At 56.3% G+C, this 16682-nt stretch overlaps 2 protein-coding genes across 4 annotated transcripts; both read left to right on the top strand.

The window, feature by feature from the left end:
• Positions 1 to 61: 61 nt before the first annotated feature.
• On the top strand, positions 62 to 10365 carry LOC102067264 (protein Wnt-11b). Of its 2 annotated transcripts, XM_074551356.1 has the most exons (7): positions 62 to 1149; positions 2007 to 2203; positions 2402 to 2471; positions 3503 to 3723; positions 4093 to 4364; positions 5092 to 5384; positions 6097 to 10365. In XM_074551356.1, exons 4-7 carry the CDS (start codon positions 3600 to 3602, stop codon positions 6269 to 6271), a joined length of 864 nt encoding a protein of 287 aa, XP_074407457.1. In that variant the 5' UTR covers positions 62 to 1149; positions 2007 to 2203; positions 2402 to 2471; positions 3503 to 3599; the 3' UTR covers positions 6272 to 10365. The 2 variants fall into 2 exon arrangements, with proteins under 2 accessions (XP_074407457.1, XP_005488261.1); XM_005488204.4 differs by lacking the exons at positions 62 to 1149; positions 2007 to 2203; positions 2402 to 2471 and adding an exon at positions 2503 to 3408.
• Positions 10366 to 10970: 605 nt separating this feature from the next.
• On the top strand, positions 10971 to 15776 carry IGBP1 (immunoglobulin binding protein 1). 2 transcript variants are annotated; one of them, XM_014267888.3, is made up of 6 exons: positions 10971 to 11193; positions 11708 to 12007; positions 13119 to 13314; positions 14157 to 14242; positions 14864 to 14967; positions 15256 to 15776. In XM_014267888.3, the coding sequence occupies exons 1-6, from the start codon at positions 11003 to 11005 to the stop codon at positions 15399 to 15401; spliced, it is 1023 nt and encodes a 340-aa protein (XP_014123363.2). In that variant the 5' UTR covers positions 10971 to 11002; the 3' UTR covers positions 15402 to 15776. The 2 variants fall into 2 exon arrangements, with proteins under 2 accessions (XP_014123363.2, XP_014123362.2); XM_014267887.2 differs by having other exon boundaries at positions 10972 to 11193; positions 15253 to 15776.
• Positions 15777 to 16682: the final 906 nt, after the last annotated feature.

The raw sequence follows: 16682 nt of genomic DNA on the forward strand, positions 1-16682 counted from the left end.
CTTTTTTTCATGATCCAGAGCTTCATCTGCTGCAGGAGCTGAAGGATATCCTGGGAAGTGCCTGGCACATCTCCCTCCTCAGGCCATCCTAGCTGGGCAGAGTGAGGAGAGGAGGGGAGAACTTCTCTTGTTCTGTGTTCAGACAGAGCCCAAATTAACCTAAATCTCCCCAGTCCTGATAAGATAAGGAAGATAAGGCGTCCTTTCACCCAGCTGAATGTACCTCCCTTTCCAGAGGGCTGCTGGAGGTACAGTTTATTTTATTTTCCCTGATATAGCTGCAGCTCCCATTCCCAAATCTGTTTTATCTCATCCAGCCCATCTTGGTGCTACCTGGGGTGTTCTCCTGGTGAATGTGGCGCTTTCTCTGTGGCTTTGGGATGGCACAAGAGGCTGGTGGCACCTCCAGGACACTGCCCTGTGTCCCTCCCATCCGTAGGGCTGCTTCCCATTATCCCAGCCTGGCGCAGCGGCTCCGTGACTGGCACAGCTCCCCTGGCAGCCCTGCCCAGCCCGGGGGAGGCCGGGCGTGTCGTTCATGACACTTTTCCTCCTCTCCAGGGGCTCTGGCCGGGCTGGGCCCTCCATCCCGAAGTGCCCCAGGGTGTGGCAGATGTGGAACGTGTCCCCCCGGGTCCCTCCTGCTTCTGCTGGGGGTTTGGGGACAGATGTGCCACATGTTCTGCAGCTGGATCCTCCCTGCCAGCTGTGCTGGGCTGCCTGCACGGGGACACTGCTGTGGGCACACAGGGAAGTGTCACCCTGTGTGTGTCTTCATGCAGAGCCACTGTCCCTGCTGCCAGGTTTGGGATGCTGTGGGGAGGGACAGGTGGCACTGGGAGGTGGCTCCGCAGGATCAGGTCCCTGCCACTGTCCCCAGCCTGTCCCCGTGCTCTCTGGAAAGAGGAAGGGGATGGTTTCCCTGAAGGAAAGCTGAGCTCCATGTCAGGAATGGCTCCTGCCACCCAGGGTGACCGTCCCACAGGGGACAGGGTGCTGCCAGTGCCCACCAGCAGCAGGAATCTCATCCCCATCCCGAGCCGTGGCAGGAGCTGGAGCGTCAGAGCCCCGTGACCATGTGCCACCTCCCCCTGCGTCACTGTCACCGCTCCGGCACAGGATGTGGCTCCTCACAGGCTCGGCCGGGAGGTGAGGCTGGGGTGGGGAGGTCACCGGGGCCTGGGGGGACACTTGGGTGGCTGGGAAACCCCTGGAAGGTGCCTGGATCTGCCCCTGCTGTGCCTGGGATCAGGGACACTGGGAGCTGGGACAGTGCATGGGGACCCTGCGTGCTCACAGGGGTCACAATCCACTCACGGGTGTTTGCTTTGGCCCCTGCCTCTTGGAGGGAGGGACAGCAACCTTTGGCCCTCCAGGACAACTCTTGGCTGTTCCTGCACTAAAGCCTCACCCCAGCACCAGCTCTGCCCCTTTAGCCCCTCCAGGAGCTGTCCCCTCCCCGTGTCCCCAGGGTGGCCAGCACCAGGCAGGAGGATGGGATGGGACAGGACCTTTCCCAAAGTTTTCCCAGCTCCTTTGGTCTCCCCCAGCAGTGAAGCCCCAGCTGGGGAAGGGAAGCCTCTCCTGGGCTGGGAATCCCCTCCTGCCACCCCCCAGCCCAGTTTGGAAGGGGAAGGAAGGGGTATTTTTAGCACTCACCCTCCTCTTGTTCCAAGGATTGAGCTAAAAAGAGGAATTGACGTTCAAAGGAGGGCTGGCTTTGCTTTAAAAGGAAGGGTTTGTGTTTTTCCTACTACTCCGTCATTGCAAAACTTTCCTGTGAAAAGAGATTGGTAAAAATACCTCTGGTGGGAGGTGGCAGCCTGTGACAGTTCCCTGTGCTGGCACTGCTTCCATTGCCCATTCCCAGGGTGAGCTCCCATCCCAAAGGAAGGGATGGGGTGGGACCAAGCCCCCTGTCCAGGTGCTGATCACAGCTCCCATCATGTGTGAAGGGAATTCCCTCCTGCCAGCCCATCCTGGAGTGGTTCCTTTCTGCATTCCAGCTCTCCAGCAGCTTTTCCTGACCACTCTCACGGTTTTGGAGCACCTTGGGAACTCAGGTGCCTTCCCAGCTGCCATCCAACCCCAGTGCTGTCCTGGCAACCCCCTCGAGATCCTCCAGGGCCCAAAACAAGACACCATCCACACCCTGAGGAGGAGTTGAGCTGGAAGCCACAAGGGACAGGATCCCAAACATCAGGTTTGGTGTTTAGGTGTCACCCCTGTGCTCCTTTTATCTCTGCCCTTTAACCAATGCCCCTGTAATTTGGTGGGGATTTGGGAGTGACCTGGGATCCTTCTCAAGGGCCATTGCTCCAGCACAATGGGCCGTGGCCTCTGCGTCCCAAGGGAATGGTTTGGGAAGGACAATGACTCAAGCCTTGTGTTCTGGTTTCAGTGCAGTGATCCCAAGTCAAAGGAAGGTCACAAGGGGACAACAATCAACCATCCAGGCATGTCCTGTCAAGGTGAGAGATCACAGGGGGATGGCAACCCCCAGTTTGGGTCTGTCAAGGAAAAGCACCTTCCAGAAAGAGAGGAAGTAGCACAGCCAGGGAGAAAGTGAAAGCCTAAAAAGTGGTTTCAACCTGTCATGCCTTCCAAAACCTGGGGTCAGCTGGGCTTGTGTCAAATGTCACCTCCCACTATGGGAAAATCCCGCCCTACCTGGTTCCTCACGGGCTCCAGGCAGCACTTTTGGTTTTGTACTTGTAGGAGAGAGAGATCCCGAGAAATGCACCTTGTGACAGGCACGAGCAAGCCCTGGTGCCCTGCCAGGGCAGAAAAAGAAGCAGAAATTGTGAGCCTGTGCTGACCCTACAGGAGGTGCAGCCAGGGGGGTCGGGCTCTGTTCCCAGGGGACAGATAGGAGGACACAGCTTCCAGCTGTGCCAGGGGAGATTTTCCAGGATATTAGGGAAAATTCCTCATGGAAAGGGCACCCAGGGCAGCGGTGGAGTCACAGCCCAGCAGTGATTTAAAATCCACGTGGATGTGGCACTTTGGGGACACGGTCAGCATTGGCCTTGGCAGTGCTGGGGGAACACCCTGCAGCGGCTCATCCCTCACCCCCTGCAGGTGCTGGTTGGGGACCGTCACTGCGAGTGACAGCTGGCCCTCCAGCCCCTCCTTGTCCCTAACCCTGTGTGTGAATGGCACCGAAACCGCCTTTGTTCCCCTCCCTGGGGGGCAGGACCCGCGGCTATAAAAGGGGCAGTGGGGCCGAGTAGCCCCGGCCCTGCTCGCAATCCCTGTCCCAGTCCCATCCCAGCTCCCTATACCCACCCCAGCCCCATCCCAGCTCCCAGTCCCCATCCCAGCCCCATTCCCGGCCATGGGCCGCCCCGCCGCCGCTGCCACCGCGCTGCTGTGCCAGCTGGGGCTCTCCGCAGCCATCCAGTGGCTGTGAGTAGGGATGGGGATTTCTCCTTCCAGAGCCCCTCTTGGCGGTCCCTGGGGGCGCTGCGGCCCCCCCGGTGACCCCCAGCTCTCCCCACAGCGGACTGGCGGGCAGCGAGGTGGCCTGGAACGAGAGCCAGCACTGCCGGCTGCTGGTGCCCGAGCAGCTGCAGCTGTGCCGCCGGCACCTGGAGGCGATGCCCAGCGTTGTCCGCGCCGCCCGCCGGACGCAGCAGCTGTGCCAGCAGAGCTTTGCCGACATGCGCTGGAACTGCTCCTCCATCCAGCGTGCCCCCGGCTTCGGCCCCGACCTGCTCACAGGTAAGGGATGCTCCTCCCGCCCAGCCTGCTCTGCCCCAGGAGCATCCCGGGCTTGCCAGCGCGTGGGTTTCTGTTCTGGGGTAAATATGCTGCCTTTAGGTGGTGTTAATCCTGTGCAAGTTCCGTCTGGGGGAGGTGATAGACAGTAAATTCCATTTCAAACAGCTGCCAGAGACTCCCAAAAAAGCGGGGAAAGAGGTGGGGATAAGGTCAGTGTAACCCAGGGGCCGCAGGTTAAAACACAAAATTTGAGAATCCTTGCGTTTATCCTGCGAAATAAAGAAACTCCTTGCGCTGAGAGATGTGGGATAGGGGAGCCTGCCTGTGCAGCGAGGAAGGAAACATCCAAATACCCTGATTTCTCCGCAGGAACGCGGGAAGCCGCCTTCGTGCACGCCCTGGCAGCGGCGGCCGTGGCGCAGAGCATCGCCCGCTCCTGCGCCTCCGGGGAGCTCCCGCGCTGCTCCTGCGGCCCCGCGCCCGCCGAGCCCCCCGCGCCCGCCTCCCGCTGGGGCGGCTGCGGCGACAACCTGAGCCACGGGCTGCAGCTCGGCGCCGCCTTCACCGACGGCTCCGCCAGAGCCGCCGCCGCGCCCGGGCTCCGCGCCGTGAACCGCCACAACGGAGCCGTGGGACGGGCGGTGGGTGCGGCGCCCCCGGGGATGCGGGTTGGGATGGGGGGTGCTGCGGTCTGGGGTGGGGTGTGTGAGCTCCCCCAGGGCTGCCCGGAGGTGACACAGTGGGTCTGAGCCCCCTGGGATAGATGGAGCTCAGCAGCAGGAGCAGAGGTCACTAATTTAAGCCAGACGGGTTTTTGGGGTGTCCTGAACGTCAGGAGGCAACAAAATGGTTAAAAAGTGTTAGCGGACATCCCCCCACATACACACACACTGCTGCCCATCCCCAGACATCCCACACCCTTTCCACAACCAGCACATCTGGCACTTCACACCAGTAGTCCCAGTTAGCTGATATTTCACACCAGTACTCCCAGTGCTCTGGGGCAGCTGGGAGACAGCTGTCTGGGAGACAGGAGAGCTCTTCTTTCCACCCTTCTCACTGGAAACAGAGCTCATCCTGCCCGTTCCAGCTGGGCTCCCCATCCCATCCCATTTTTGTACTCCCATTGACTCCTGTTCCCCAGGTGAGGCTTGGGAAGCCTCCAGCCCCGTTACCAGCTCCAGCTCCCCTGGAAGTTCCCCTAGGATCAGGTTCTTATCAGAAGGGATTGAAGCAGGCCTGAGCCCCTGATTACCCCATTATATTCAGCTCTGAGTTCTTTCATGCTTTGAAACTCCCGTGGATGCCCTTGGGAGTCAATCCCTGGGGCAGCCCCAGGAGAGAGCAAGCTCACCTGTTTCCCTGCAGGTGCTCAGTGACTCCCTGGATACCAGGTGTAAATGCCACGGAGTTTCAGGCTCCTGCTCAGTGAAGACCTGCTGGAAAGGGCTGCCAGACCTGGGTGAAATTGCCTCTGACCTCAAATCCAGGTACCTGGCAGCCCTCAAGGTGACCCATCGGCTTGTGGGGCCCAGGAAGCAGCTGATCCCCAAGGAAGGGGATGCCCGGCCAGTGACAGAGATGGATCTGGTTTATCTCATCAGCTCTCCGGACTACTGCACTCCAAACCCCCAGCTGGGTTCTCTGGGGACACAGGACAGGTAGGAGGAACTCAGCCTCTGATTCCAGGAGTGCCTGTTCTGCTGGATTTGGGTGTGCTGGGCAGTTGATGTGGCTGGGCTGGGGTGAGCCTGCAGCAGATCCCTGAATCCCTGAATCCCTGTCCTGTGAGACCCCTCCTGCACTGCTGTGTCCAGGTCTGGGACCCCAATACAAGACTGGCAGGCACTTGTTCAACAAGTCCATGTATGCCCATGGAGACGCTCCCAGGGCTGGAGCCAGGTTGGGAGAGCTGGGGGTGCTCACCTGGAGAAGAGAAGGCTCCAGAGGGATCTCAGAGCCCCTTCCAGTGCCTAAAGGGGCTCCAGGAGAGCTGGAGAGGGACTGGGGACAAAGGTTGGAGAGATAGGACAAGGGGGAATGGCTTTCCACTGTCAGGGTTAGTTGGGATATTGGGAAGGAATTCCTGGCTGTGAAGGTGGGGAGGCCCTGGCACAGGGTGCCCAGAGAAGCTGTATCTGTCCCTGGATCCCTGGAAGGGTCCAAGGCCAGGCTAGACAGGGCTTGGAGCTGCCTGGGACAGTGGAAAGTGTCCCTGTCCTGGCAGGGATGGCATTGGATGATCTTTAGGTCCCTTCCACCCCAACCTTTCCATGATTCCATGATCCTGCAGCCTCCTGCTCTGAGCACACCAGCTCCGGGGGCTGCCAGGGCTGGGGAGGGCAGGTCCCCATGTCCCACATCTCTCTGCAGGCCGTGCAACAGGAGCTCAGTGGGCAGTGACAGCTGTGACCTGCTGTGCTGTGGCCGTGGCTACAACACCTACACGGAGGAGGTGCAGGAGCGCTGCCACTGCCGCTACCGCTGGTGCTGCTCCGTGGTGTGCCGGCGCTGCCGCCGCAGCCTGGACAGACACGTTTGCAAGTGAGCAGCAGAACCCCCTCTGCACCCACCAGGCACGGCTGGACACCAGGAGCCCATCCCAAGGGATGCCCCAGCAAGGAGGAGCTGTGCAGGAAGACTGGTTGTTCATGGAAAGCCTCACACTGAGAGATTTTGGGAATTTTCAGTGCCTTCCAACCCAGACCTCAGGGCAGGACAAAGAGCTGCCCTCCTGCAGCTGGTCAGTGGCCAGCCCTTTGTCTCCAGCTGGGAAAAGCCATTGATCATTCCACAAACCCCTTTCTCTGGGGGAAACAGGGACCCTGGGCTGCCATTGTCCCTTTGCAGGAGGATTCTGACAGCTCCTGAAAGCCCGGAGTGATAGATGGAAGGGGGTAGAGTTATCCACAGGGAGAAGCTGCAAGGATGGAACACTGCTGCTTTGGGTGAGGGGGTCATGGGCAGATCCCTTGGGACAGGATTCTGCTGTGGGCTCATCCAGGGCAGGACACTGCTCCAGGGCCCTTTGCAGCATCCCAGCAAAGAGATGGTGCTGCTCTTGTTGATGGCAGAGACATCAGGGACAGGAGAGCTCTTGGAGGCTGCCAAAACTGGGCAGCCTGGCAAACCCACGCCTGACCATGTCTTAACAGCCCAGCCATGGCATCACTGTAACTTCTGTCCCCACATCAGAGGTGGGAGCACACTCAATACATTAAATTCTCATGGCTTGTCCTTCCTGCCCCTCCTTCTGGCCCACTGAGGTCTTCAGCCCACTCCTACCACCATTCAGAACTAGGTGTGTTGGAATTCTGGCCTGGAGAGTGGACACAACTCCAGGGTCTTGGGGAAGCAAGAAATAACCTTTATTTTTTGTACTTCCTGTAAGTGGGATTCTAGTTTGTGTTTTTAAATAAATGTCATAACTTTCTGTGCCTTGTTTTCTAGGACAATCTTTCCTGCATGTCCTTCCAAGCTGGTCCTGGAGAAGGAGGCTGTAATGAGAGCCTTGTGTCCATAAAGCTCCATGTCCATGCTTTCCCTCTCCTTTTCTGAGGACCAGCTCACTTTCAACTTTTTCTGCTTCTCACTGGCCCAGATTTGCCTTTAATTACAGACCCCTGTTTTATCCTCTGCTTCCTCAGGTCTCTGTCTGCCTGGGATTCAGGGCTGCTGCTGGAAGCTGTGGCAGTCCAGAGTTATTTTCTGATCCTTGGGAATGTGGGCTGGATGAGCCAAAGGTGTGTGTGAGCAGCAAGGGGTTGGGAGCCAGGGATGGGGGCTCCCACATTTCCCATAGCATGGAATCTGGCCAGGCACTTGGATGGGATGAGATTCCTGACTGGTGCAGCCTTTGGAGGGAAAGGATGAGTCCAAACAGGTGCTGCAGGGACTGCACAGCACCAGGAGCACAGGGAAAGGGGACGGGAACCCTCGGGTGGGTTCCTGCAGCTCCCAGCACTGCCTGGAGGCTCCAGCAGCTCCGCTCTATTTTTGGTTCCCATTGAGTGGAGCTGGCCGCACTCACCCCGAGCCCAGCTGGACGATTACTCATTTCCATATCCATTCCATCACTTTTAATGGTCTCTGCTGGGTCACGGAATCAATGCACGAGCTTTTCTTGTAAAACATCCCCTCCCCTTAATGTGCTCCAGCTTTCTGTGAGAGCAGGGAAGGAATCGGAGGTGGCTGGAGAGGATGCAGGGGCTGGAAGCTCAGGATGCAGGGGCTGGAAGCTCAGGATGCAGGAGTTGGAAGTTGAGCCCGAGCTCGGGGACTGCCAGGAGCGAGTTAACCCTCCTTATCAGTTGTAAATGTGCCATTGACAGGCTCTGCCTGCTGCCATCTCCCTTCCGAGAGCGCCTGGAAAACCGCAGCTGCCCAAGGCCAAAAGCGATTTCGAGTTTTCCTTTTTGAATGCAATTAGGGATCAATACCCGGCATTCCCCAGAAAAAGGAGTTTCAGCTGCCAGGCTGCACAACAGCCGCAGTTTCTGGAGAGATGAAGGTACTAAATCAGGTTTGCCTCAATGCCTTCCCTCCATCCAGCTCCCCGCGCATCCCAGATCACAGGGAGGTGACAACGGGAGGGGCTGCGAACTCTGCCGAGCATTGCAAAACGCTGGTGAGAGGAAAAAAAACCCACCAGGAACTCCAGCCAGGAGGGTGGGAAATGTGATTTGCATTTGGTAACTACAAACACACATCGCCCGGGGGAGAGGAGAGGAGCCACAATAGCAAGGAATGCCCAGGGGAGCCGTCGGGGTCCCTCCTAGAGAGGTCCCGTTGGAATTTCTGCCTGGGAAAAGGCAGGGTCAAGTGCTGAATATGCAGAATCCACTCCTCCTCTCCCTCCCTGACTCCAAACCCCACAGGGGAGAGCTGGGGAAAGGCTGGAGGGGTCCCTGTGCTGCCGGAATCCTGCGGGAGATGGGAAGGAGCCGGAATTGGCTGGGGAGTGCAAAGGGTCAGGCTGGCAGGGGGTGACAGCCCTGTGACAGCGCTCTCGGTGGGGGCTGCTGGAACCCGGGCCCGCACCTGGAATTGGCAGGGATGTGCGATCTGCAGGGCCGGGAGCATCCCCCAGGAGCCAGAGGATGGATGCAGTGGGAATGAGCCCTGTGTTTGTCCCCAGGCGTTTTAAGGGAGTAGCGCTGGTGTGAACGTGGTTATTTGTTGCTGGTCAGACTTGTGCAAACAATGAAGTCGGGAGGAAGGCGAGTGATTTTCATGGGTTCTTTTGATTTTGCTGTTAAAACGCTGATTTATATTTATTTTCCCTTTTATTTCCTTATTCATTGAGGGATGCTGCATGACTCATTCCAGGAGGATAATATGGGCAACAAACCATTGGTAATTAAGCATTTTGGAGGAAGGATGGCTCCAAAAGTCCAAGGATATGTTGGGCCATTTATTCTGCACAGCCCTGGAGTGTGGATGGGGACCTGCACTTGCTTTTTCTTGTGCTGCTCACATTGAGCCAGGAGCAGGACAAAGCCCAGGGTGGGCTCAGTTGTGACATCCCACAGAATCAGGGAATCCTGGAATGGTTTGTGTTGAAGGGACCTTAAAACTCGCCCAGTTCCACCTCCTGGCATGAGCAGGGAGCCTTCTCCTACCCCAGGGTACTCCAAACCCCGTCCAGCCTGAGCTGCTGGGAATATTTGGGGGATGTTGCTGTGACCTTTGGGATGGTTGGTCAGTGCACCATCACACCACAAGGCACAGACATGAGTAAACGCCTGTATTTAAGGAAAAACCCTTCCCTCTCTGTTCTCCTTTGCTCCTGGGGTGCTCAGCAGAGTCGTGGTGCTCTAAGGGTGACAAACCAGAGCAGGGATTGTCCGTGTGGGGATCTTCAGCTGAGGGACAGGGACAATCAGGGGTGAGTAAGAGCCATAAGGTCTGAGGGGGAACCAGCTGCAGCCTGAGGAATTTTGGGTGTAGCTGGGAGGTCAGTTCTGGCAGGGGCTGCGGGGAGTTTGGAGGGGAAGCAGCTCTCCATCCCTTGGAATCATGGAATTCTTGGATGGTTTGGTAGAAGGGACTTTAAAGCCCATCCTGTTCCACCCTCTACCATGGGCAGGGACACCTTCCTCATCCCAGGTTGCTCCAAACCCCATCCAACCTGGCCTGGGACACTTCCAGGGATGGAACAGCCACAGCCTCTCTGAGAAATCCATTCCAGGGCCTCCTCACCCTCACAGGGAAGGATTTGATTTCTCCCAGGAGGAATTTCTCTGCAGGATGGGAGCATGGGCACTCTCTCCTCTGCAGAGCAGACACTGCTGTGGCCGTGAACCCCCCCTGGGGCTGCCATCCCATCGGGAATATCCAGGAGATCCTCCCAGCAGCAAAATGGGGCCAGACAGGTTGGGAGGACCCACAGCACTCCTGGGCTCTGTGAGTAAAAACTCATTGCACAATCCGACACGGGCATGAAGGAAACAAACAAAGTAAATCGTAAACTGAGTCATGCTCAGAGGCTGAGTTAGAATTACTCAGGAGTAGTAGTAGCGGTTGCTACATCCATGCTTAGCTCACAGCCAGGTCAATCACCTGTATTTCTAAGGGAAATAACCTGCTCCTAAAAGTACAGGTTTAACCCTAACCTGCCTGATGCCTGGTTGAATTTTAGAGATTTTAGGAGTGAAATAAATGAAGAAAAAAGAAAAAAAAGTTGCATGCTCTACTTGTACTGTAGAAAAAATAGAGAATAGGAAGGTGCTGCGCTTACACAAATAAATTGATATTTATTGACTGCACTGTAGAGGATCTCCACTGTGTCCGCCTTTTATTGCAGCGGGAAAACGGATGTTTTCTACCAATTTATCTAATTATCCACACTTTTTTCCAGTTCCCAGCCTCCACGCCAGCGCTCCCTGCCAGGACCCGCGCGGGCCGGCGCACCAGGCAGGACCTGGCAGGGAAAAGCGGGGGTGCCCTGGAGGCCCCTGAGCGCCCCCGGCCACTCCGAGCCGCTCCTGCCCGCGGTGCCCGGGGCTCCGAGGGTTCCAGAGTTTCGGGGCGAGGCGGGGCCATCACGGCGCCCACCGGGCCCGCTGCCCCTCAGCCCGCCCTCACCAGCATGGCGGCGCCGCGCCCCGGCTGCGTCCGTGCCCTCACCAAGATGGCGCCCGCCGTAGCTCCAGCCGTGACCTCCCCAAGATGTCGCCCCGTGTTGTGCCTATGGGGGTGACCTCTCCAAGATGGCGGCCGGGGCGGGTACGGTCGCTCCCGACTGCGCCGGAAGTGGCGGCGGCGCCGTTCCCGGCCCATGATGGCGGAGGCGGGCGCGGACGGCCCCCGGCTGGCGGAGCTGCTGGCGTTGGGACGGCGAATGTGGGAAGAGCTGGAGGCCAGCACCGAGCCCTCCTCGGGAGCCCCGGCCGTGCAGGACAAGGTGCGGCAGGGGCTGGACGCGCTGAAGCGGGCGGCGGCCATGGTGACGCAGCTGGAGCTGTTCAGGTGAGCTCCGGGGACGCCTCTGAGGGGACGGGGAGGGTCCTCGGGCAGGGCAGAGGTGGAGCGGGACAGGATCCCAGAATCACCGAGGCTGGACAAGATCTCCAAGACCATCGAGTCCAACCTGTGACGATCCCCACCTTGTCACCCAGCCCAGAGCTCTGAGTGCCGCGTCTGAGCGTTGCTTGGACACCTCCAGGGATGGGAACTCCAGACCTCCCTGGGCATCCCCTGCCAAGGCCCGGCCGCCCTTTCCATGGAGAAATTCCTACTGATGTCCACCCTGACCCTCCCCTGGCACAGCTTGAGGCCTTTTCCTTTCATCCTGTCCCTGTTCCCTGGGAGCAGAGCCTCCCCTGGCTGTCCCCTCCTGTCAGGAGCTGTGCAGAGCCACAAGGTCCCTCCTGAGCCTCCTTTTCTCCAGGCTGAGCCCCCCCAGCTCCCTCAGCCGCCCCTCCCAGGATGACTCCATCCCCTTTCCCACCTCCATTCCTGTTCCCTGCTCTCTCCCTGGCAGTGAGAACGAGGAGCTGGAGGAGGTCGCCTCAGCCGATCTGAAGTTCATGCTGCTGCCGGCGCTGCTGGGAGCCCTGACGCTGAAGCAGGTGGACCTGAGCAAGAGAAGGGAGCACCTGGAGAGTGCCCGGGAGCACTTCCTGCACTTCCTGAAGCTCTGCAGGAATTACGGGCTAGGCTCTTTCCAGCTGCCCTCCAGCACATCCAGTGAGGATGAAGCCAGAAGCTCCCCGGCCCCCCGGGACCCCGGGCAGCCTACCCTGGTGGCCATGGCCATGAGCAGATCAGCCAAAATTGAAAGGTGGGCTCTGTGCCTTGGGAAGGGCTTTGGGAATCACTCTGGCAGGAGCAGGAGCCTGAGGCAGTGCAGGGTTGGACAGGGAAGAGCTTCCCTGGGCATTGGAATAATTTGATCATAAAATGCTCATTTTAAAAGATGCAGCTCACTGTTTAATGGAGAGGGGCATTTGTGACTCCAGTTTCTGGTCTCTGAGGAAAAGCTGCTCAAAAACTTGAAATTAGCTCTTTAATCTTTCATGATTAATCTTACAATTAGTTCTTTAATCACTGCTGGCAGTACAAAGACTTTCAAACTGGAACTTTCCTACCAGTGGGTTCATTAGGGCTTGAAAGAAAGGTGATTGGTGCCTTTGGTGCTTTAGCTGAGATTTTGGCCACTGAGTTGCTCATTGTGGCAGCACTGGAAGGTCCAGACTGGGCTGGACTTACTTAAGCTGTAGAAAAGCATATAAAAATATGATTTACATTCTAAATGGGAAGGGTTTCTATTTTAGAATTACTCTTTTATGCTCTTTGTTCTCACAGCTCCTGAAGGTTTCTTGGCTCTTATTGTTCATTCTTCAGGTGACAATAATTGAGGGAAGGAGGACACAAGGATTTAATAGTTTCCCCTTTAATAACTAATGCCTGAAATAGTAAAAATTAATTTACCCTGGAAGTTTATTATATGGGGACTTCTTCCCTTTAATAACTAATTCCTGAATAGGTCAAGAAGTCCAAAAAGCCAAAATCATATTTTAAAAAACACCTTGGAAAAGCATTTTATTCTGTTTGTGTGACATGGAATCAGCCCAAACCAGCCATTCCATTTCTCAGTCCTGCTTTTTCCAGGAGACTGATGTCCCCAGTCTTGCCTGATTTTACCAGGAAAGCTTCAATTTCCAAGGATTCCTCAATGTTTAGGAGAAGAGTAAAATCATTGAGATCTCTCTGAATTAAATGTCATTTTACAGCTGCTTTTAGCAGACAGGAGAGGCTGAAATTCTAGCAGGAACCAGCACAACTTCCATGAAATGTGGTTGATCCTCTTAGAAAGGGTGGTAAAGACCCCAGGGCTGGGTTGGGCTGGAGAAGAATGATTCCATGGTGTGATTTTGCTGTGTTTGAGGCAGATACAAGCAGAAGAAGGAGCTGGAGAACAAACTGGCCTCCATGAGCAGCTCTGTGGAGAGCGGGACAGCGGACGAGGATCAGATCCGGGAATTTTACATCCTCCAGATCCAGAAATGGATCAGCACCAGCCTGGAGGAGATGGAGAGCATCGAGCAGGAGCTGGTGATCCTGAAGAGCAGGGATGCAGCCAGGCAGGTGAGGGAGCTTTCCTGAGATCCAGGGCATGAGGGGATCAATCCCAGAGGAATTCAGTGGCTGAGTTTTGTTCAGTGGCTTCCCAGTTGGAATTGAGCTCGATCACAGCATGAGCTGATGGGGTTTCCTTCATTCTGAATTCTGAGTTTTGGGTTGGGCTCACTGCCACAATCCAGCCTGTGGAATGCTGCAGCTTGGAATATCAGAGCTGAAATAGCCTGTGCAAAGGTTTTTCTGCAGATCCTTAATTCTGAAGAACAGTTGGGTTTGGAAATTAAAATGAGACCCTTGTGGTTTCTGTCAAGCCTCCACTCCTGGTCTGCAGCCTGTCCAGGTGTTATCAGCCCATTTGGAATGACAGAACATTCCCACAGACCTGCAATCCCTGTGCAGAACGTTGTGTCCAGGGTTTCTGTGACCTGGGCTGTCTGCTGGGAGCAGCAGCTTCTGTTGTGCTGGCTGAGCCTCCTGGCAGGGCTGGTTTGGGGGTCACTTTTTGGCACTGCAGGACTCAGCTCCTCCAAGGTGTCCATGGAATGATGGGCTCAGAATGTTCCACTGGAACAATAAACAACATTTCCTGCTCTCCTCTGAGCTCAGCCCTGGGAAAGTTCTGCTTTGACCCCAGCAGGTGGCACAGAGACACAGGAAGTAATTCCTGTACAGGCACAGGTGGAATTCCTGATTTAAACCAAATTCAGGCCTGGATTCTCCATCCTGGGGCATTGCTCTGACAGCTGAGGTGTTTCTCCTCTGCAAGACCTTTAATAACTTCAGGATGGGAAGCAGAGGGGGAGTTGTGATCCCCTCCATTCCCTGGTGACTGTTGTTTGCATCCCCAGGCTCCAGCAGGTCCCCGTGGGCCTCCCCGGCCAGCCAGGACTCCGGTGAAACCCTTCATCCTCACCCGGGATGCTGCTCAGGCCAGGTATGGGTTGGGATGATCCAAACACACTTTGGGGCACTGCTCTCATGTCAGACCTAAAATATTCCATCAAGTGCAGAAATCCAGATGGTGCTTTCATGTTTGTGACACCCTGAAATCCGTGCAGGAATTTCAGCACCTAAAGCACGAAATGGGAGAGAAACCAGATTTCCTGTCGTGCTTGGGACATGATTCATGCTGAGCTTTCCATGTATCTGCTTCACTTCCCAGGGGTGTCCTGGGATCTCCTTCCCCTATCCCAGGTTGTTCCAAGCCCTGTCCAGCCTGGCCTTGGGCACTGCCAGGGATCCAGGGGCAGCCACAGCTGCTCTGGGCACCCTGTGCCAGGGCCTCACCACCCTCACAGGCAGGAATTTCTTCCCAATATCCCATCCATCCCTGCCCTCTGGCAGTGGGAAGCCATTCCCTGTATCCTGTCACTCCAATCCCTCTCCATCTTTCCCTCAGGGACAGGAAAGCCACAATTGGGTCACCCCTCAAGCCTGCCTTGTGACATCCTTAGCACAGATTAGATCATGGAATAGCCCTGTGCCTCTTGCCTGTGTTCCTGCTCATTCCAGGGGATTTCACTGCCTGGTTCTGGCTGTTTTTGTCCCACTGCAGGGTGTTTGGAGCTGGCTATCCCGGGCTGCCCACCATGACTGTGGATGACTGGTACGAGCAACGCCGCAAGCAGGGAATCGTGTCCACCCCACAGAGGGTTCCAGGTATGGAACAGAGGTGGGAACAGGGGGTTTGGGAAACCTCTTGAGGCTGACTATGGAAGAATCCAAGCTTTATTAGGAAAACAGTTGGGTTAGACTGTGCTTGGCCTGTTGGATGGGGCTTGGAACAACCTGGCATAGTGGAAGGTGTTCCTGGTGGCACTGGCTGGGCTCTGAGTTCCCTTCCAACCCAGCCCATTCCAAGATTCTCACTCCTGCTGTCTGGCAAGCCCAGCTCCCAGCAGGCATTTGGAGAACCTGGATCTCCTCTTTGTCCCTCCCCTCCAGCAGGTACAAGTGATGAGGAGATGCAGAAGCAGCAGAAGGAGACAGAGGAGGAGGAGGATGATGAGGAAGCTCTTCGGAAAGCTCGGGACTGGGACGACTGGAAGGACACACACCCCCGGGGCTACGGCAACAGGCACAACATGGGCTGATGCTCTGGCTGCCAGAAGGGCCTGGAGATCCTGGGAGAACAACCTGGAGAGGGAGAAGGGAATACAGTGTACATAGGTGGAGCATCTGGGAATTCCCTGGATGGACAGGGCACAGGATGGCAGGAGGACACGTGGCCCCTTGCTGTGGTGTGCATTCCATGTCAGACTGGGGGCACTGGTGATGTTGGGGGGTGCCCCAGAGCTCTGAGGGGCAGCTCCATGAGGGTCAGGCTCCCTCTGCCCTCCCAGGCGGAGGCAGCCTCCAAGGGGAGCTCCATGGATTTGGAAACTGCTCTTTGTATTGTGGGTGGATATATTTATTTTTTTTTTCCTCTCTATTTTAAGCAAAATAAACTCTCTTTGTGCTGTCTGGTTCTTGCCGTGAAATTCTCTTGCTCTTCATCCTGAACTTTTCCAGGGCATGAACCCTGGATGCCCTCATGGAGCCCACAAGGGACAGAACTGGGACAAATGGTGCCATATTCCAAGACAAAGTAGTCAGTGTGCTTTGAAACCCATTAGTACAATCCCTGAAAAAGGGAAAACTCTCTGAATCCTCTGGCACCATTCCTGAATGAGGGAGGACTGAGCTGGCACAGAGCAGGTGTGTGCAGGAAGGTGAGGAATCACAGCTGGAAGCTCTGGAAATGCCCAGTGTGGGTTGGTAGCTGTGGATGGACTTGTTCCAAACCTGGTAAAATACTGGGATGGAAAAGCAAAGCATGGCTGGCACTTTGTGTCACCTGGAGCAGTGTCACCTCCACGGTGCTTCCTTACCCTGGGACAGTGGGATTCTGTAGCAATCTGGTGATTTTCCTTCCTGTTAGCAGGATTTGGGCACAGCTGGAGTTGAGATGTTTTCCGTGCAGCAATCCCTGTCCTCAGCACTGATCCAAGCCCAGGAAAGCCTGCAGGGACTGTGGTCCTTTCTCCCAGGTACTGAGTCCCTACAATTCACAGGAGGGGTTTGTGGGTTCCAGATCTCCTAGGAAACATTTCTTACTTCCCCACCATGATCCTGTGGGTGTGTTTATCCCTCTCCTACACTGATGTTAGCCAGCACTTCATAGGAGCACCTCTGGACAGCTTCATAGATTTATTCCCTGTGGGTTCTCGCTGCTCCTTGGGCTGTTGGCCTGAAGCCCCCCTCTCAGTGCTGACTCCCTGCTGCTCCTATTTCCCTTTCTTTTCCATTTTTCCCTTCAAACCTCTCTGGACAGCACTCCAGGCTCCCTGGGCAGGAGGCAGAGTGCCCATCCCGGGGCTGGGAGCAGCATCAAT

The sequence above is a fragment of the Zonotrichia albicollis genome, chromosome 14 (genome assembly GCF_047830755.1).
Source record: "Zonotrichia albicollis isolate bZonAlb1 chromosome 14, bZonAlb1.hap1, whole genome shotgun sequence".
Taxonomy (NCBI): Eukaryota; Metazoa; Chordata; class Aves; order Passeriformes; family Passerellidae; genus Zonotrichia; species Zonotrichia albicollis.